Source organism: Phyllobates terribilis, unplaced genomic scaffold (assembly GCF_046119375.1).
Source record: "Phyllobates terribilis strain yellow unplaced genomic scaffold, ASM4611937v1 Scaffold_4__5_contigs__length_816908805, whole genome shotgun sequence".
Lineage (NCBI taxonomy): Eukaryota > Metazoa > Chordata > Amphibia > Anura > Dendrobatidae > Phyllobates > Phyllobates terribilis.
Window position 1 is genome coordinate 194,404,731 of NW_027362764.1, and position 20,578 is coordinate 194,425,308.

General features: G+C 42.0%; 1 protein-coding gene across 5 annotated transcripts in view; it reads right to left on the reverse strand.

Annotated features, from left to right (window-relative positions):
• Window positions 1–20,578, reverse strand: part of NEK10 (NIMA related kinase 10) — a 554,523-nt gene that overhangs the window by 340,334 nt on the left and 193,611 nt on the right. For all 5 annotated transcript variants that reach the window (XM_073678014.1, XM_073678012.1, XM_073678015.1 and 2 more), the window contains exons 16-21: window positions 15,687–15,751; window positions 13,036–13,138; window positions 12,821–12,949; window positions 9,674–9,811; window positions 2,388–2,433; window positions 754–875 (exon numbers count right to left, since the gene is read on the reverse strand). In XM_073678014.1, the coding sequence (XP_073534115.1) occupies window positions 754–875; window positions 2,388–2,433; window positions 9,674–9,811; window positions 12,821–12,949; window positions 13,036–13,138; window positions 15,687–15,751 (603 nt within the window). The remainder of the gene's footprint in view (window positions 1–753; window positions 876–2,387; window positions 2,434–9,673; window positions 9,812–12,820; window positions 12,950–13,035; window positions 13,139–15,686; window positions 15,752–20,578) is intronic.

The window sequence follows — 20,578 nt, forward strand, 5'->3', positions numbered from 1 at the left end:
TGCAGTGCGACGTGATTGTCGTCTGTGTTATACAGCCGTCTGACAGCGTACTCACTCTGACTTTTTACTCATCATTGTTAAGGCTGACTTCACACGCTCAGTGACATATCAATGTAGAGTGCGTGTGCTGACATCGAGGAGACCTTGACTAACCACCATGGCAGTACCTCCTAGATGACCAGATGACTATTTGTGATCGGTGGGCGGCAGTTTATAACTTCACTTTGTCCCTCCTAGCAAAATCAGCGATTAGTAAAAAAAAAAGTACACCTACAAAAGTATTCACAAGCCCTATAACATCCCAGTAATATCGAATTCCCAGCCTCAGCCATGATTACATGACTACAACGCTCCACTTGTTCCATGATACTAAAACATCATAATTCACCAACACCCTTGTGGGTATAACATAAAACTTTCAGTCAATGATTTTAAGAGATCGTACACATATACTTGGATCTCCTATCTATGGAGACAAAACTGATCATATCATTCATGAGGTCAGTTTTGTGACTGTTGGTATCGGCTATAATGTCAGACATCTTCAGAAGATAGACAGGGAAACGTTGAACACTACGGATGCCAAATAGGTGCACAATCTATCCATTATTGTGTACTACTCAACTAAAAGAGAACTAGCCGAACACAGCTTATATTATATATATATATATATATATATATATATATATATATATATATATATATATATATATATATATATATATAACTGCACCATAAGATATTTATATTTACCTGTACAAAAATGTGCCATAGGCGTTCTTCTGTAAACTGTTGCTTTTTCTCCTTTAGAGACTTGAAATGCTCGCCCAGTGGTGCCCCTTCTATGAGCTCCATAACAATGTAAAGTTTGTCATCTGAAACACACACGTGGGATGGCATTAACTATTAATACTACAACATTATATTTACCCTCTGGTGATGGTAGATCAGCCATTTTTAAGATTTGGTTTTATTACTTACATGAGCTATCCACAATCAAATTCCCTTAACCATATGTTCACCCACTTAAAGAGAATCAATCCGATAGCAGGCTTTTGCTATTTAATATGAGAGCAGCATAATGTAGAGAAACAGACCCTGGTTCCAGTGATGTGCCACTTACTGTTTTGATAGCAGTAGATTATCACTAGAAGACCAGTTGTCTCGTGCCTCCTAGTCCCCTTGCTCTGTATAACCCCATCCCCACCACTGATTAGCAATTTTCTGCCAGCGTACAGTGTACACAGAAAGCCAATCAATGGTGCGGGCATGGTTACACAGAGTAGGAGGACTACATGGCATGAGACATGTTCTTTCCAGCATTGATTTTATTTAAACTACAACAAACAACCTAGAAAGTACAGCGGGGAAAACAGCAATTTTTATCAAATGACAGCATGCAGCCAAGTAATTGCTGGAATTAGTGTTTCTGTCCCTACATCATGCTGCTCTCAGATTACATAACAAAAACCAGATGATAGATTCCTATTAACCTTGTTTTTGGAAAGCAACTTTTTCTCACTGACTTTTTAGTTTTGTATATTTTAACATAAAAAAGGAAAATAACGTCATTATTGCAACTTGTTACTAGCAACTGCATTTAAACAAACCAATGAATACAATGTAGCAATGATATTGCACTGGTACTGAGCCTAGTTCAATACTAGTGAAATCAAGTGCTCTTTGTGATAACTTTGAGTAACATGGTTTTAATCAGGAAGGCTATAACATCCCTGAGGTCAAAGCAGAAAAGTGGTCTGGGGGGCTCCATGCAGCTCACGAGACACTGGTTGAGGATACAATAAGATTGGGAGTTCAAGTAAAGCTTCACGGCACCAGACTAACATGTATAACTGATTTACATCCCTCTCTGGCGAGATTGGTCAGTAAATGAGGAATAATGGTGGTGCTCTGCTGTGATCTTGACGACAGAACGAATAAAAATAAAAAGCGGCACTCACCACATCCTATGATTAAAAGTCCTTTATTCCAAGTTCCAGGACATACAAGTGGTGTGCAGAGGGTATGCGGGAGAGGAGTGGATGACGGCCGCTTCGGACTTCCATGGGTCTGTGGAAGTGCGAAATGGCCGTTGTCCACTCCTCTCCCGCATACCCCCTGCACACCTAATCATAGGAAGTGGTGAGTGCCGCTTTTGATGTTTCTTCGTTCTGTCGTTGGGAACACAATAAGGATGCCTGTATGTTCAGATTTTTTCAATTTTAAGTGATTATTTTTTATAAAAAAACACTTAGTTTAAATTAATTCCTACACACATAATTAATAGATATTGCCCTTGAGACAAATAATGTAGAGAAAAAGAGTAGCACATCTAAGGAATAAAATAACAAAATCTTCTTCCTCTCCTCTTGAGACGAGTTACTTACTTTCTAGAAACGTCCTATAATAGCGCACAATGTTTGGATGGCAAAGCTGTAAGACAAAACATGATGAATACACGTTATTATTTGCACATGAGGCATTACAACCATGTAACAGTCAAGAGAGTACCAAGGAAGTTGGAAATACCTATAATGACAAAATTCGGCATTAAAGTGAAAATAATCTTCAAATGTGAGAGGATCACTTTGGTGAAGTTTGTGATTCTGTCTCTATGGCATGGTTAAACCCCTTTTGCTCTACACAAAATGTCTGTTAGGGCTCATTCGCACATCAGTTTTTTTTGTACGTATGCAATCCATTTATTTAAAGGATATCTCACACACCCGTTACAATATATCTTCTTTTTTGACTAATTTTAATTTTTGAAAAGAAATGGATAACATGGTGATTATGAAAACTGACACATAGACCAAAAATAGATCTAGCATAGTGGAAAAATAATATTGTCCATTTTTCTCATACAAGGAAAAAAAACTGACAAGATAATTTGGTCTTACTAGATACAGGATATAACATTTTAGGAAAACTTCAATGTCCATGCTGCAGGTAGAAGCCATAAAATAGTCAAAAACCATGTGGTCATTTAAGTCTCGGCAGTTTTATAATATACGTTAGGTAATCATTTAAAATTGATTGTTAGTTGAGCGATTATAGTTAATTGGAGCTTTGCATCTTTGCCCATGTCTCCATCACGTGGAAACGTTATGTGTATTCCTACCACCTTGCATCTTCAGTAATATGCAGATGGATTAACCACTTCGCGCCAGAGCCTGTTTTTGCCTTCGTGACCGGGCCAATTTTTTCAATTCTGACCACTGTCACTTTATGAGGTAATTACTCTGGAACGCTTCAACGGATCCCCCTGATTCTGAGAGATTGTTTTTTTGTGACATATTGTACTTCATGATAGTGGTAAAATTTCTTTGATATCACTTGCGTTTATTTGTGAAAAAATCGGAAATTTGGCGAAAATTTTGAAAATTTTGCAATTTTCAAACTTTGAATTTTCATGCCCTTTAATCAGAGAGATATATCACACAAAACAGTTAATAAATAACATTTCCCACATGTCTACTTCAGATCAGCACAATTTTGGAACCAAAATTTTTTTTTGTTAGGGAGCTATAAGGGTTAAAAGTTGACCAGCGATTTCTCATTTTTACAACAAAATTTACAAAAACATTTTTTTAGGGACAACATCTTATTTGAAGTGACTTTGAGGAGCCTTTATGACAGAAAATACCCAAAAGTGATACCATTCTAAAAACTGCACCCCTCAAGGTGCTCAAAACCACATTCAAGAGGTTTATTAACCCTTCAGGTGCTTCACAGGAATTTTTGGAATGTGGAAGAAAACAATGAACATTTAACTTTTTTTCACAAAACTGCTACTTTAACCTCAAATTTTTAATTTTCACAAGGGCAGCCAGAAAAAATGGACCCTAAAATGTGTTGTGCAATTTCTCCTGAGCAAGCTGATACCCCATATGTGGTGCAAAACCACTGTTTGGGCGCACGGCATGGCTTGGAAGGTAAGGAGCGCCATTTGACTTTTGGAATGGAAATTTGACTGGAATCGATAGCGGGTGCCATGTTGCATTTGGAGAGCCCCTGAGGTGCCTAAACAGAGGAAACCCCCAACAAGTGACCCCATTTTGGAAACTAGACCCCTTAAGGAACTTATCTAGATGTGTGGTGAGCACCTTGAACCCCCAGGGGCTTCACAGAATTTTATAATGTTGAAGTGTGAAAATAAAAAAACACATTTTTAACACAAAACTGCTACTTTAGCCTCAAATTTTTAATTTTCACAAGGGCAGCCAGAAAAAATGGACCTCAAAATGTGTTGTGCAATTTCTCCTGAGCACGCTGATACCCCATATGTGGTGCAAAGCCACTGTTTGGGCGCACGGCATGGCTTGGAAGGTAAGGAGCGCCATTTGACTTTTGGAATGGAAATTTGACTGGAATCGATAGCGGATGCCATGTTGCATTTGGAGAGCCCCTGAGGTGCCTAAACAGAGGAAACCCCCAACAAGTGACCCCATTTTGGAAACTAGACCCCTTAAGGAACTTATCTAGATGTGTGGTGAGCACCTTGAACCCCCAGGGGCTTCACAGAATTTTATAATGTTGAAGTGTGAAAATAAAAAAACACATTTTTAACACAAAACTGCTACTTTAGCCTCAAATTTTTAATTTTCACAAGGGCAGCCAGAAAAAATGGACCTCAAAATGTGTTGTGCAATTTCTCCTGAGCACGCTGATACCCCATATGTGGTGCAAAGCCACTGTTTGGGCGCACGGCATGGCTTGGAAGGTAAGGAGCGCCATTTGACTTTTGGAATGGAAATTTGACTGGAATGGATAGCGGACGCCATGTTGCATTTGGAGAGCCCCTGAGGTGCCTAAACAGAGGAAACCCACAACAAGTGACCGAATTTTACAATCTACTTCTCTGTATAAATTAATCTAGTGGTGGGAAAATAAGTAGATAGGTAAATGGTCACTAAACCCATAGATGAATTCCCACAGAGGTGTCATTTCCATAATGGGGTCACTTCAGGGGGGATTATGCTGTTCTGGCACTTTTCAGAGTACCAGAGCTAAAGAATCCCCCCTGAAGTGACCCCATTTTGGAAATGACACCCCTCTGGGAATTCATCTATGGGTTTAGTGACCATTTTAACTCAATGGATGATTTCCAGAAACAAGCAAGCAATGGAAGGTTTAGATTCTGGAGAACCCCCCCCTGGAAATTAAGTGAGCTCTACTCGAATGTGTCATTCACTAAATGAACCAAATGTTTGAATGACAAATTGGGATACATTTTTACAGTTTAAAAATGTGGTTCTGTGTGGAAGATTTTAAAGCAGTCAGTGACGCATAAGGCTGGCAATGATGGGCATTGTGGGCAATAGTAGCGGGTATCACGCCTCATTCCTCTCTTAGTACATACACGACATCTTTTCTGGGGGTTCCTTCTTGTTTCCGTTGCTGGAATAAGTGCAATAAAATGTCGCTCAGTGAGTCTTTTCACATCCTCAGATTCTAATGGATGAGCGGGGCTAACACTTTGAAAGACAAGATTTTCAATTAACTTTTCTTAATAATCAAGAAAAGGATCTGAATTTCCTGCTTTTTTGTACAACACAAAAGAATTGTATGTGGCCACCTGAAACAAATAAATAACCAACTTTTTATACCAGGTATAGGACTTTCTTGATACCTGGTATGGCTGTAGAACCTGGTCTGCAAGGTCCACACCCCCCATGTGTTTGTTGTAGTCAATGACTGACACAGGTTTTTGCTTCGGAGTGGTGGATCCTAGTTCTACAGTGGCCCTTGTGGCATCTGTGTGGATCGAGCTGAGGACAAAAATATCCCGCTTATCCCTATATTTCAGGGCAAGCAGCTCTCCGTTGCGTACAGCCCCTGACTGCCCCTTTTGCAACTTTTGGTTGACCAATGGTTGTGGAAACCCCTGACGGTTTTTACGGATGGTCCCACAAGCCCCGATGTTGTGTTCAACCAGACTTTTAAATAGGGGTATGCTGGTGTAATAATTGTCCACATATAGATTGTAGCCTTTTTGAAAAAATGGACTTATCAGCTCCCAAACAATTTTTCCAGATGTCCCCAGATAAGTAGGGCATCCTGGTGGGTTTAGCTGGCTATCTTTCCCCTCATATATGCGGAAAGCGGATGTGTATCCGGTTGAACTTTCACACATTTTATAGATCTTTATTCCAAACCTTGCCCTTTTAGATGGGATAAATTGCTTGAGGTGCAGTCTTCCTTTGAATTTTACAAGGGACTCATCTATAGAAATATTTTGTGTTGGGGTGTAGAGGCTTAAGAATTTTTCTGCCAAATTTTCAATGATGGGTCTAATTTTATATAACCTGTCATGTTCTGGGGCATTTCTGGGCAGGCATTGACTATTGTCGTTAAAATGCCAAAACCGCATGAGCATTTCATAACGGGTCCTAGGCAGAACGACTGAAAACATAGGGGTGGCTTGAACAGGGTGGTTGGACCAGTAGGATCGAATGCTCGGTTTTTTAACAAGCCCCATGGCAAATGTAAGTCCTAAAAATTTTTAATTTCCGGGACATTAGTTGGTGTCCATAAATTTGCCCTAGCATAGTAAGATCGGGGATTTTGGCTTATGAATTGGGATGCATATAAATTTGTTTGCACGACAATATGCTCTAGCAAGCTGTCTGTAAAAAACAAATTAAAAAAATGAATTGGTCCAAAATCTTCCACCTCCACATTTATACCAGGAATGGCGTTGAAATCAGGGCTGAATGGAGCAGCCGAATCCGAAGCCTCCCATCTGGGAAATGCTAGATCATGTGGCAACGCCCCTTGTACACTGGCGTGCGCCAATTCACTACTAGCAGGGACAGCGCTCGTACTGGGCAGTGTTCCCTGATTTGGAGACGTTTCTCCAGTAGCGCTATTTGCCCCTATTGCTGTACTGGTCCTTGGGCTTGAGGATGGAACAGAATCACTGCTCATTTCTGAGCTCTCAGTGTCGCCGCTACTAAAGCCCTTAAAATCCATATCTCCATCTGAGATTGCACTGTCATCAGTGTCAGAACATAGCAGGGCATACACCTCTTCTGCGGTATAAGTCTGACGGGCCATTTTATTTTTTTATTTTTTGACTGGACTGAACAGACCGGACTGAAAGGACGGAACCGGACTGGACTGACCGAACTGGACTGACCGGACTGGACTGACCGGACTGGACTGACAGGACTGACTGACCTGACAGGACTGACTGATCTGACAGGACTGACTGATCTGACAGGACTGACTGATCTGACAGGACTGACTGGACTGATCTGACAGGACTGACTGACTGACAGGACTGACTGATCTGACAGGACTGACTGACTGACAGATCTGACAGGACTGACTGACTGGACTGATCTGACAGGACTGACTGACTGATCTGACAGGACTGACTGACTGACAGATCTGACAGGACTGACTGACTGACAGATCTGACAGGACTGACTGACTGACAGATCTGAAAGGACTGACTGACTGACAGATCTGACAGGACTGACTGACTGACAGATCTGACAGGACTGACTGACTGACAGATCTAACAGGACTGACTGACTGACAGATCTGACAGGACTGACTGACTGGACTGACTGACTGATCTGACAGGACTGACTGACTGATCTGACAGGACTGACTAACCCTAACTCTTACTTTCTTTTTTATTTTATTTTTTTCACTTTTACTGTGGCAAGGCTGACAGCTCTTGTCACAGTGTTTCTCCTCTGCTCTCTCACTGAGATCGGAGGAGAAACAGTGTATTTATCAGGCGGATCGCCCGGGAAAGTTTGTTGCTAAAACAAACTTCCCTGGTGATCTCTCTGATTGGCTGGTGTGACGCTGACATCATCGAGACCTGAGCCAATCAGGTCTCGATGATGTCAGAGGTCACAGCACCGGGATCCCCGCCGCTGACAGGTATGTGGGGGGTCCCGATCGCCGACCACCGGCTGTCACTATCTTTTAAATGCCGCGATCGCTATGGATTGTGGCATCTAGAAGATAGGAACAGGTTAACATCATGGGGACCTGATCCAATCAGGTCCCCATGATGCCACATGTCAGAGCTATCGCTCTGAACCGGTACCGCAGCGCTAGCAGGACCCTGGGGGTCCTGAGCGCTGCGGGACCACCCACCGTTTTTAAACGTCGGCGCTGCACAGAGCCCAGGCAGCGCCGACTTTTATGTACAGTGGGCGGTCGGGAACCGGTTAAGGTCACTAGCAAACAAAGTAGGGTTTTAAAGGAATCAGGCAGTAGGATCAACCCTCCCAAGCTGTCTATATGGGCATGCAGGTCACAGGAAGCTGAATAAGATGATACCTTTATATCTGCAATCGAATGTCTTATTCCAGAGAAATACACATTTTCCTTAATATGTAAATGAGCTGTTAAGATCTCAGGGACGGACATAAATCTCCCAGTGTGAGACATGCAATGACTGACAGTCTGTTCTTCTGGTCTCACTGTAGAGATATGCGTGATTATAACTAACACAGTACAACACAGCTGAACTTTTTCTCATTACAAACACATCTGCAGTTGTAGCCCTCCTCTCAGATTCTTTCTCAAATACTTAGATTAAGAAGGTGTTTGCCTAAAAACTTTGTTTTGGCTGTGATCACTGTCACGTTGCGGCTGTAAGCCCTGTACCACTGTCATCTTTCCCTGCACAATCACAACAGCTCTTTCAGGTGAATTAACTGTTTCCCTGCAAGATTATGTGATTGTGCCAGGAAACACTTACTGAAAAGCTATGGCAGGGGTTTGTTTGTCTATTTCGCCTGTTCCCACTCCTGTCTTCAGGCATAAATAATCTGTCCTATCAATTATCTGGCAGTATGTATTGTTTTGACTAAGATGGATTTTAACCTTTCTTCACAGTAAAAATTTAGTCCAGGTGGCTGAGGCGGGTAAGGGGAGAATCCGAAAAAGATGTTAAAAGACATAGCTGGTTGACATAGGTTGAGAAAGAAGCATATTTCTCTGATATCATACAAAGTTTCTAATATTTGCTTGCACTTCTGATTTATGCAAAAATATGACAGTAATAATTTAAGGATTGCATTTGGATCTCCTCTCTCATTATTGTACACCACACCCCCTGATGAAGCATGGTGAAACGTGTGTTGAGACACCTGGACCACACAACAACTATCCCTTATCTTCATCACATGATGTAAGTGTTGCTTTTAATACATACTGTATGTAGTGTTCTGCATTGTCCACAGGGACATACTCTATAGCCATTAGGAGACACACTATATAATTAACATCTTTTATTACTTCTACTACACCTTGCATTTTATGGTCCTCCATTGGGGTACTCCCTCCATTGATGGCCTTTTGATTATTGGTTGTTATTAATTTATTGTATTCTCTTTAATAAAATATTCAGTTTATGAAACCTTAGGGCACCTGCTGTCTTTTGTCTTGTGTTGTCTCATTTGGTTTTCAATTCTGTTATCACTAAAAGAGTTTGCATCCACTTTTGTGCGATGGATTTATGTCTGGCACAAAAGGCCAACAACATTATTTATGATGAAGGCTAATTTTGTCTACATTAGCTTTGCTCCATGCCTTCACCTGAGACAATGTGTTGCTATGACTGAACAATTACTCCCTATATCTGTTCCTCCAGGACAGTGATAGAAAGTGAATAATAGACCATATACTTATAGACGTGTACCTGCTCTTTGATAATAGCTAGCTCAGACACTATGTTCTCAGCGTTATTCTCTCGGTCTCTTTTGTCTTTACCAAACGCTGGGTTGTGCAAATTAATTTCTTTCATTGCGAAGAGATTCTGTCCGCTGCGTTTCCTGACCTGTATGGAATATTATTATACAAGATGAATGGATCAAGACTAAAAAGGCTGAAGAACAGGTCATGAACTCTAAAAAAAGTTAATTGTATTAAAGAGTTATAATGAAATCAAAAGAAACAAATTATCCCTTTTACACAGGATAGGGGATAACTTGCTGATCACTAGAGGTCCGACTGCTGGGGCCCTCAGCGATCCCAAGATTGGGGCTTTAGAATCCCGAGAACGGAGCTCTGCAGCCTGTTCCGGAATGGAGGATAGGTGCACATGCAGCGCACTCAACTAGTCCCATAGACAATACATGAAGTGCAAGCGCACAGGCGCACCTCCAATTCAGGAAAAGGCTGCAGAGCCCCATTCTGGGGGCTCTGAAGTCCTGATCTCGGGAAAGGGGATAACTTGTTTTATTTTTGGGAATAACCCTTTAACGAATTCTATTAATAAAATATATAAGATAAAATATTATAAAAGTTAGAGAATGCTATCTTATTACATGCTTACATCAAAAACTATTATTAGAAAAGATTAATATTTCAATTCTAAAAAATCTAAAGAAATGGAAGAGAGTACTCTAACACAAGTTATTTTAACAATATAGTATATCAACTTAGACAAAACAATAAAGATAAAATGTTATAATAAGCTTTAAAACAGATGTCTCATTACAAATAAGCCCTTTATGACGGAGGCCATGGTCATGCCCAGCTTTAGAGACCTCCAGCAATCACACATTTGGGGGAGGCGACCCAGACATTTTCACTGCACCTGTTGTAGCATTACACGTTGGCCATGTGAATGAATGGCTGCCTATGTAAGGCATCAACGGCCTGAGCATCAAGCCTGTCCCACTACTGGCTATAGGAGGTACAGAAACCAAGCACCATAGATGTATGGTGTCATGTGTCCCCATGCCAGAAAGCATTTTATATTGGAGGTTCCTTTACCTACTATGTGCCCTTGACTCTTGCTTTGCACAAGCACTTTAATATATACTAAGTTGCTACTAGGAGGACTTAATTTTATCTGATCAGAAGTTAGCTTCCCAGAGTTATTAGCCAGGTAGGAATTAGACTATACAAAATTTGTTACAAACATATGTGTCACCATGATATATATTTTGGCCATATCTTTACTCGAGTCTGGATACCTTACATATTTGTTAATGTCTTTTTAATTTATATTCAGTAAAGATTAATATATTTTTATGTGAAAATTGCTCTTTTTTTAAAGATAGATGATATTGTCAGCTTCTGCATGTTTCCTTGTTATTGATTTTGGATGCCTTATCAGGAGTTTCGGTTTACTGGGACTAACATATTCCTGACCAGTCTATAGGATAGATCATCAATATGAGATTAGTGGGCATCCAACACCCTTTACCCCAGGAGCAGTGACTGGACATAAGCATGTTTTACAGAAATGAACAACACACCTCCATATGCCGCTGCCGAGTACTGCATTTTATCTCCAATTCAAGTGGTAAATTTCAGCACTTTGCAGCAGCCAAAAAACAATGTAGGGGGGGGGTGTGGTGTTTAGTTTCACACATTGCATAAATCTGGATGCGGCCTGAACAGATATCAACTGATTGCTGGGGCTTCTGGGTGTCAGACCTCTACCGATCTCATGTTGACCTATCCTTTGGGATAACCTATTGATTACCTATCCTATGTCCTGGACAACTCAGACAAATCAGATCTAAAACACAGTTGTGGAATTGCTGCTTTTTTATTCCCCTATTAGACAATTTAACAGATAGATTTTAATACATTATATGTACCTCAAAATGGTGCTGATAAAAAAATCCAACTAATTCAGCAAAAAACAATCTCTAATACAGCTACTGTACATCAATTGAAAAATTAAAAGTAATAAAAATACAGAAAAAATCACTGTGTCCTCAAGGGCGATAATAGCTGCATACATAAAGGGGGTGTCTGGAGAGTGAATTCATTTACAAAATGCACAGAATGGGGTAAAAAAAAGGCAATATGCCTCTTACCCATCCCCCAGCACTTCTATTCTGATGATGACCAGTCCCTGCCAGTCTTTATTTCCTACCAGTCTTATCACAGGGACATCAATGATTGTAAGTAATCACCACTGCGGCCCATGACTGGCTGCAGTTGGAGATTACATACGTCACAAGCTCTGTGGCTGAGACATCATGAGGGCAGCAAGAAGTAGAGACCAGCAGGGGACCAATAGAGATGGAATAAGAGCAAAAGGGAATGGACAAATTAGTATTTCATTTTTTTCCCAGTCTGAGCATTGCATTAAAGGGGTTTTCCCACAGACAAAAGTATATTTTAATCAATAGATCTTGGAATAATAATAATTTCCACAATTGGATGTGTTTAAAAATAATGTTCCTGTGCTGAGATAATCTTATAAATGTGCCCTTGTGTAATGGCTGTGTCTGACCGTACAGGGACATGGTCTTATTGTACCACATCTCCTGGGCAGGGGAGGACGAAAAGAGTATACAGACAGGACAGCAGGGGATCACAGCTGACTTTTTGAGAGTAAGACATTTCCTTGCTTGTTTTTAAACAATGTTTTACCTCAAAGTAACAGCTGTGATCCCGTGCTGTAATGTCTGTATACTCTTTTGCTTCCTCCCCTGCCCAGGAGATGTGGTATGATCAGACCATGTTCCTGCACAGTCAGACACATCCATTACACAGTACACAGCAGGGGCACATTTATAAGATTATCACATTTTGTTTCAATACATCCACTTGTGAAGTATATTTTTATTCCAAGATCTGTTGATTAAAATGTACTTTTGTTGATGGGAAAACCCCTTTAACAAATTTTAACCCTTAGAAAACAGTTTAAAGAGGTTAAATAGAACTTTGCAGAAAAGAAGCCTGCGCTCACAAGGACATAAGCATATATAATTATCTATTGATCAAGGCATCTATATGGCTCCCAGAAAGGAATAAGAAGGCTATTAAAAGACATTGATTATATTTCAGCTGGTAGATTTAAAAACTCTATAAAAATCACCTTATAGACACTCCCAAATGCTCCGCTTCCAAGGTGGTCTAAAATTGCATAGTTTCCGATAAATTTTGTGGGCGTCTTATGTTGATTGATGCCTTCAATACTATCGGAGACTTGCTTCAGTTCATCTTCCTGTAAACCACATAAAACACCACTTATGTTTGCTGAGATAATGACTACATTTGGTTGTTAAACAGGATTTATAATGTAGCACTTACTGGCAAAGAATTTAATTTCGATACAAGGTCTTCATACGCACTGATCTCTCGAATATAATGTCCAATATCAATGAACATCTCAAACAAATCAGGTGGAAAAAACCTACAACAAATGCAAATTAGATACAATAAAAGTAACCGAGCACCACACTGTCACATAACTGTGTACACAGGAGCAATTTCATTCATGGCTATGTATTCATAAATGAGAAAATAAAGCAGTATAAAGTTTGGTCATTGTGTTTCTTTTACTTACAAAGATATTCTTCTATGTAATTAATTAGCTATTTTTGCATAACTTACAAACGGGAAGTTTAGTCACTTTTAAATAAGCTTCTTACTTATGGTGATACTAGAACATTTTCTTACATTTCTTGATCAGTTACTTAAAAGCCAATGTGAAAGAGAGAATCAATATGGCTGCACCCTCTTAGGCTATGTTCACATAGAAGTTGACCAAACATTCATGGCTCCGTCAGGGCTTACAACCGAATTCCCACAAACGGGATTTGGGTGTATGTGCTGGGCGGGGTCATTGTCAGTAGTGATGGAGATAGAGTTGCAGTGTGTTCTATTGTACATCATTTTCGACCACATATACGTATTGGAGGTGGGAAGCAAGGCGTAGTAGACTAGGTCTTGATGCTCTCTTAGCTAGGCATATACTACCGAAAATTATGTATGACAGAGCACACTATAACTCCATCTAAATCATTATAGTCAATGACCCCAACAGCACATACACCCAAATCCCGTATTGTGGGGATTCGGACATAAGAATCGATGGAGCCACTGAATGTAGGTAGGGTCATTAGCAGTGTGAACCCTGCCTTATGTCACATTGTTGGCTTGTACAAAATAATTAAGGCTCACTTCCATGTAATACAAGGTAAATTTCAATAAATTTATACCAGTCACAAAGTACATGATGTGTACTAACTTTAGCCACTGCTGCACTATACATGAGCATTTATACAGTATTCTGCCAGTTGAAGTAGCCTTCAAAGCTATTAGCTATATTGCTGATAGTGATAGCTAGGTTCCCTGCAATTGGACTCCTAAATGATCGCGAAATTGGGCTCTGAAACTCTTAGACTGTGTGCCCACAATGCGTTTTTTAAGCGTTTCCGCAGCGGCAAAAACGCTGCAGAAACGCTTAAAAAACGCATGATAGAAGGCCTGCCATGTTCCCCAATGATAATCCGCATGTGCTGTGCACATGCTGCAGAAATTTCCGCTGCGGATTATCATTGCGGAAAAAAACGCAGCACTACCAATTATTTTGAGGAAGCGCTGCGTTTTCGCCGCCATTGACTTGCATTAGAACGCATGGATTAAGCTTCACTAGATAAGCACATGCAGAATACATGCGTTCAATGTGCGGATGGTACCCAGGTGTGGAGGAGAGGAGACTCTCCTCCGGACCCGGGTACCATAGAAAACTGTTAAAAAAAGAATAAAATAAAAAATAAATGTTATACTTACCTTCTGATGGCCCCCGCTGCGCTCGTCCTCACATGCCGGCAGATTGCGGTGGACTGGAGGACCATAGTCATGTGACGGGTCACGCGCCGCTGACGTCGGCAGGTGCTTCAGTGTACCGCGATCTGCCGGCAGCCAGGACGGAGTGAAGCAAGACTGCGGGGGCCATTGGAAGGTAAGTATAGATTTATTTTTTATTTTTAACCATTCTTTACGGTCACACTATATAAATCCATGCCGGTTGCATGAATAGAATGCTTGACCATTGTTCTATCCATTCCCTATGGGATTGCTGGAGAAAGCCGAATGCTGTACTCAACTATTTCCAGCAGTTTCAATGACAATAAATGGAGTGAGGTCGAGCATGTGCACCTCCATTCCATTCCAGACAAGGCTGGATAGCCCCATTCTCAGGGATCTGGAGCCCTAATCTCAGCATTGTTGGGGATAAATTGTGACAAATTATGAATTTGGGAATAACCCTCTAACTATCACACTGTTTTTAGCCAAGAGTATAATTCTACTACTGAATTACGGATGTAAAAATATTTCAACTAAGCAAACAAATATTAACCACTTCATGACATATGAGGTAGTTCCGTCATATGTCGTGTCTCTGCCATTGATGTGGGCTTGCAAGCCGATCCTACAAATTTCCTGGCAGATGCTCCACCCGTGGTTGTTAAGATGTTAAATGCCGCTGTCAATCTCTGAGAGCGCCATCTAAAAGGCGCCGGCAGGGGGGCTTGTCAGTCCACTTGCCCTTGGTCGTGCCTATGATGTGATTGCAAGGCGCCGGTGGATTGCCATGACAACTGGGGGTCCGCTTAAAACCCTATGCCTGTCATTACGATACTTCTGTGAAAGCCAGAGGTTAGCTGGCATTCATAAGAGATAGCGATTTTAGCTATACATAGCAATGCTAGTGCTATAGTACAAGCGATGGGATGAACCCTATAATAGATGTCTCCATGCAGAGTTCCACTTTCCACTTTCCTTTGGAAAGACGCTCTCTCGTTCAGCGATACCGGACAGCTTTCCAGTGTACCCTTTATCTCCACTAAACTTCAGGACCCTGCGGATCCCCATTGTAAATTATTGTTTTCACATATTATTAAATTCACCCTCATTACCTTTGTTGCATTGTACTTAAATCATGCATACTGTACCTTTTGAAGAGATCTCTATTCCTTTCCATGCTAAAGAGAAATCTTAATGCTCTGAACGCATAACACTGTGTGAAAAAAAGAAAAAAAAAAGACTGAAATATTTATGCCCATCCACAAACACCATCACCCAGCAGAATCCTTCAGGATATTTCATTACTACCAAGTATGGCATTAGTTTTGCATACTCTATGATCTTTGGCCATCTGGCGGTACATCCTCAGTGTGGAGATCTGCTGCCAGATGGTATTACAACCATCATATTTAGTCAAATTGAATTACATGTAAAATATTATGAAATGTTTATGGCAGTGATGATTTCAATGTGTACAACAATTTCATGCTTGTTCTCATATATGAGCCGATCAATAAAGGGCTAGTGCAGGTTTTTCAAAATTGATAAACTCACAGAAAACACTCTGGGGTAAGCTAGAACAAGAAAGGTAGAAAGAAAACGTAACTTTTAACTATAATTCATTGGTAAAAAGAAACAAACACCATAAATTCTGTCCAAGTGGATTCAGCACTGGGTAGACCTAAAAAATCCCTAATCCAAACCTATTTTAGGAGTATGTGCCTATACAGGAAAGTAGGGACACGATAATTTCTCAGCCAATTACAGATACCACAGGAAGCCATCAAATTCACAGGTAGCACGAACAGCTTAATTAGAACAAACAATAGTGCACTTTATTATATAAAGATCAAACACAATAACCAGTAATATCCAAACTTGCACCACTCCCAGCACATTAACCCCCGAAATGCAGCAAATGAAGTCGATTGCAGCATTCCGGGAGAAAGGGGAGGTAAGCGCTGCTTACTTACCTCTTCTCCGGCGTTCCGAGCTGTCTGTATCGGGTCCCGGTGGTTGTCATGGTGACCCGATGTCATCATCACAACATTAGGGTCACCAGACAGCAGGAAGTTAACTAGATCGTGCTGAGTGCACGGTCTAACAAACTTGTGTGTGCAAGGCTGCAGCCTGCATAGTATAGAGATGCTGCTGCAGCAGCATTTCTATGCTATGCAAGTGATCTGGGTTAAAAAAGTGAAAGTCCCATAATGGGACAAAATGTAAAAGTAAAAAAAAAAGTGTCAGAAAGTGAGAAAAAAAAAATTGCAAACAAAAAATATATATATATATATATATATATATACTGTACCCATAAATAAATATTATGAAAAAAAAAAAAAAACAATAAAAGTACACATATTTGGTATCGCCGCATGCAGAATGACCTGACCTATAAAACTGTCCCAGCATGTTTTTTTTTGGGGTGTCTAACAACCGTGAAACATGCGGGGCGGGGACTCGAGCATGTCACTTAAGCACCCGCGATACTTGGTGCATACCCAAGCACCCAATGCAAACTCAAGTAGCGAGCACTTGCACTCAAGACTAGTGTTGAGCCACCCCCGTAGTGTTCGAGTTCGGTTCGGTTCGTCGAACACCCGTGTGTTCGCCGAACTGTTCGTCGAACTGTTCGTCGAACACCTTCGAACACCGTTAAAACCAATGGCAGGCAAACAAAAACACATAGAAACACATAGAAAACACCTTCAAAGGTGTCCAAAAGCTGACAAACTGCTCAGAAGACACAACTAACACATGGAAAAGTGACAAGTACATATAGTCATGCGAAAAGAAAAGAGGTGGAGGAGTAAAAGGAGGGGGAGACACAGATATAGGCATGTCATGCCCTTCTAAAATCCAAAAAGTGAGAAGCCGACACGTTCAGTCCGCTCCTGCCCGTGCCACCTCCGCGTCGCCGGGTTTGTGCCAGAGCCGCGGTGAACCCTGACGGCCAGCCCCCCTCTCCCAATACTGGTGCCTGTCCGCTGGTGGGTCGAGCGAGCCCCCCTGTGGTGGAGGCAGCTCTATGCTTTTTAATTTAAATTGTCTCTCTAATTTGAATGAATACACTTTAAATCCATTTACAAGGATCTATTGGAGGGCAAGTCTCATGCCAGCAGCCGCGTAATTCCAGCTCCAGTAGCGTCCACTAAAGCTGCTGCAGTTAAAAAGCTTTTATAAGGATCGAGCTCGGCTGTCCACCGCAAGGCATCCTACTGCCAGTCCCAGCCCCTATGCCTTGGGGTGCCTCCTGATGCTCTTCACTGAGTATCCCGTGGTCCCGAAGCATTTCCTTTGAAAAAATTAAGTGTCCAAACTACAGGTGGTGTAGCTTGCTTAACAGCCGGGATAATCCGCTGACTAGCAGACACTGCTACTAGGCACAAAGTATTTCCTGGGCTAGATGCAGTTAAAAATTTGTAATTAGATACTCTCATTGGATGCTGAGAAAGCATTCCATAGAGTCTCCTGGCACGCCATATATGATTCTTTTAAAAAGCTTGGGGTAGGGGTCTAGGGGACCCTTTTATAGCCAAAATCACGGCCCTGTATCGCAATACGTCACCTAGGCTGAAGATAAATGGAACTGTAGCACCCTGAGGGCTCGGTTGCTACAGAGGTATTGCACCTCACCCAGAGGTGTGATATCTCACTCTCAGGTAAGGATGTAGTGTGGATCAGGACCCGACACCTGCATGCATTACACCACATTTCCGTGGGGCAGGGCGACCAATATGCCCCTGAGATGGGCATGACAGTCCCTGTCCCTGGCTGGAGTGGGGGGAGGGAACACTGAGGAAGGGGAACCCTGTAGTGCAGGAGCAGGGAGGAAGCAGTTCCTGGGTGCATTGAGAAGGGAGTATAAAAGGTGGGCACCATCTTAGTTCAGTGCAGAGAAGTCTGAGCAGAAGTGGCAGGGAGCAGGGGCTCTGCATGAGCTCTGCTCCGTAGGCGGGCCTAGTAACAGAGGCCCAGGCCTGGAAGAGGGAGAAGGAAGGAAGAGGAGCGGAGAAGGCTCCAGGAACGAGGAACGAAGGGATCCCAGGGGTGCGGACGGGCGAGTCGCCACCGCACGCCCGAATCCACCTGCATGGAGGGGTCAGGCCAAAGGGGGAGACCGGTCCCCGAAACTAGTGGAGGCAGGAAACGACCCTCAGCTAGAAACAGGAGGCTGTGACATTTTATGTGGCGCAGCCCCTCGCTACACCCGCTAGGAAGGCACCACATAGGGTCAGGGAAACTGGCGCCAAGTTTACCAAGAGGAGGCCCGAGGCAGCCGGACAGAAGGGTTGGTAAGAAAGGCCAGACAAAGGACACACAAAGGGGGTCCTGTGAAGCGCTCCAAAGTTATCTGGGAGTTGTCTGAGCCCCTCACCTGGTGAGCACAGTATGACGTGGGCAGCCGTTACCTGCAGACGTGGTCTGGATAATAAGAACTGTGAGTAAAGGCCCTGGACTGCATCACTGACTCCGTGTCGTTACTGCTGCTGCCCTGCACCATCACCCCCATCCTCCGCATACACTGCCCTGAGGCTATATTCCTCCCGTGGGGAGTTATGCTACGCTCTGCTGCACCCACAACACCAGCCTCAGCGGTCTGCCCTGGAGCGGCGGTTCACTCTGACCGCAATCCACGGGTGGCGTAGTCGGACATTTAAACATCAAAACCACATAAATAGTTCCGCCACTGGTTTGACCGCCCTGAGCCACGGAACCGGGTCGCCGCCACGGAGACTACAACCACCAGCATCCACCAAAAAGGGTCCGGCTCCGGGTGTCCCAAGGCCCAGGGGGCACGTCAGAACATTTTCATCACCTTTCACAATCACCAATGGGACAAGGCAGGGATGTTCTCTGTCCCCTCTCTTATACATCCTAGTGACGGAGCACCTGCTCTCATCAATTCGCCATAACCCCAATATTAGGTGGATTGAGGTGGGAGGCACCGAGTACAAGTGCTCTCTATTTGCTGATGATGTCCTAGTATATATCACTCAATCACATATATCCATCCATGCTGTTATGGCTGAAATAGATCACTTTGTTACATGGTCAAATTTTAAAATCAATGCAGCGAAGTCTGAGGCCCTCGATGTCTCCCTCCCCAAATCCATATAGGATTCCATCCAGTCCAGCTTTCCCTTTGCCTGGCCCTCACAGGGTATCAAATACTTAGGAATTCTTATTCATAGAGACCTCTCCCATCTAGGTTATCTTAATTTTGGGCCCTTTATTGAACAACTCCATACAGACCACGGTTGGCAAGTTAGAACTGTAAGATTCACTACGTGAACCACTGGTGTTTTGTGGAAAAGCACATGTACACTGTGTTCCAAATTATTATGCAAAAAGTGTTTAGGAGTGATAAGGGAAGAATTTGTTTGTTTGTCAGTTAAACTCATTGATGGTGATGTGTGTCAGGGCTCTTTATATCACTGTAAGCAATTGCAGACACCTGTGCTAATTAGTTTGGCAGGTGTGTCCAATGAAAGGCAAGACTACTTAAGAAGGCTGTCTCACATTATTAACCACTTCGCGCCAGAGCCTGTTTTTGCCTTCGTGACCGGGCCAATTTTTTCAATTCTGACCACTGTCACTTTATGAGGTAATTACTCTGGAACGCTTCAACGGATCCCCCTGATTCTGAGATTGTTTTTTTGTGACATATTGTACTTCATGATAGTGGTAAAATTTCTTTGATATCACTTGCGTTTGATTGTGAAAAAATCGGAAATTTGGCAAAAATTTTGAAAATTTTGCAATTTTCAAACTTTGAATTTTCATGCCCTTTAATCAGAGAGATATATCACACAAAATAGTTAATAAATAACATTGCCCACATGTCTACCTCACATCAGCACAATTTTGGAACCAAAATTTTTTTTTGTTAGGAAGCTATAAGGGTTAAAAGTTGACCAGCGATTTCTCATTTTTACAACAAAATTTACAAAAACATTTTTTTTAGGGACCACATCTTATTTGAAGTGACTTTGAGGAGCCTTTATGACAGAAAATACCCAAAAGTGATACCATTCTA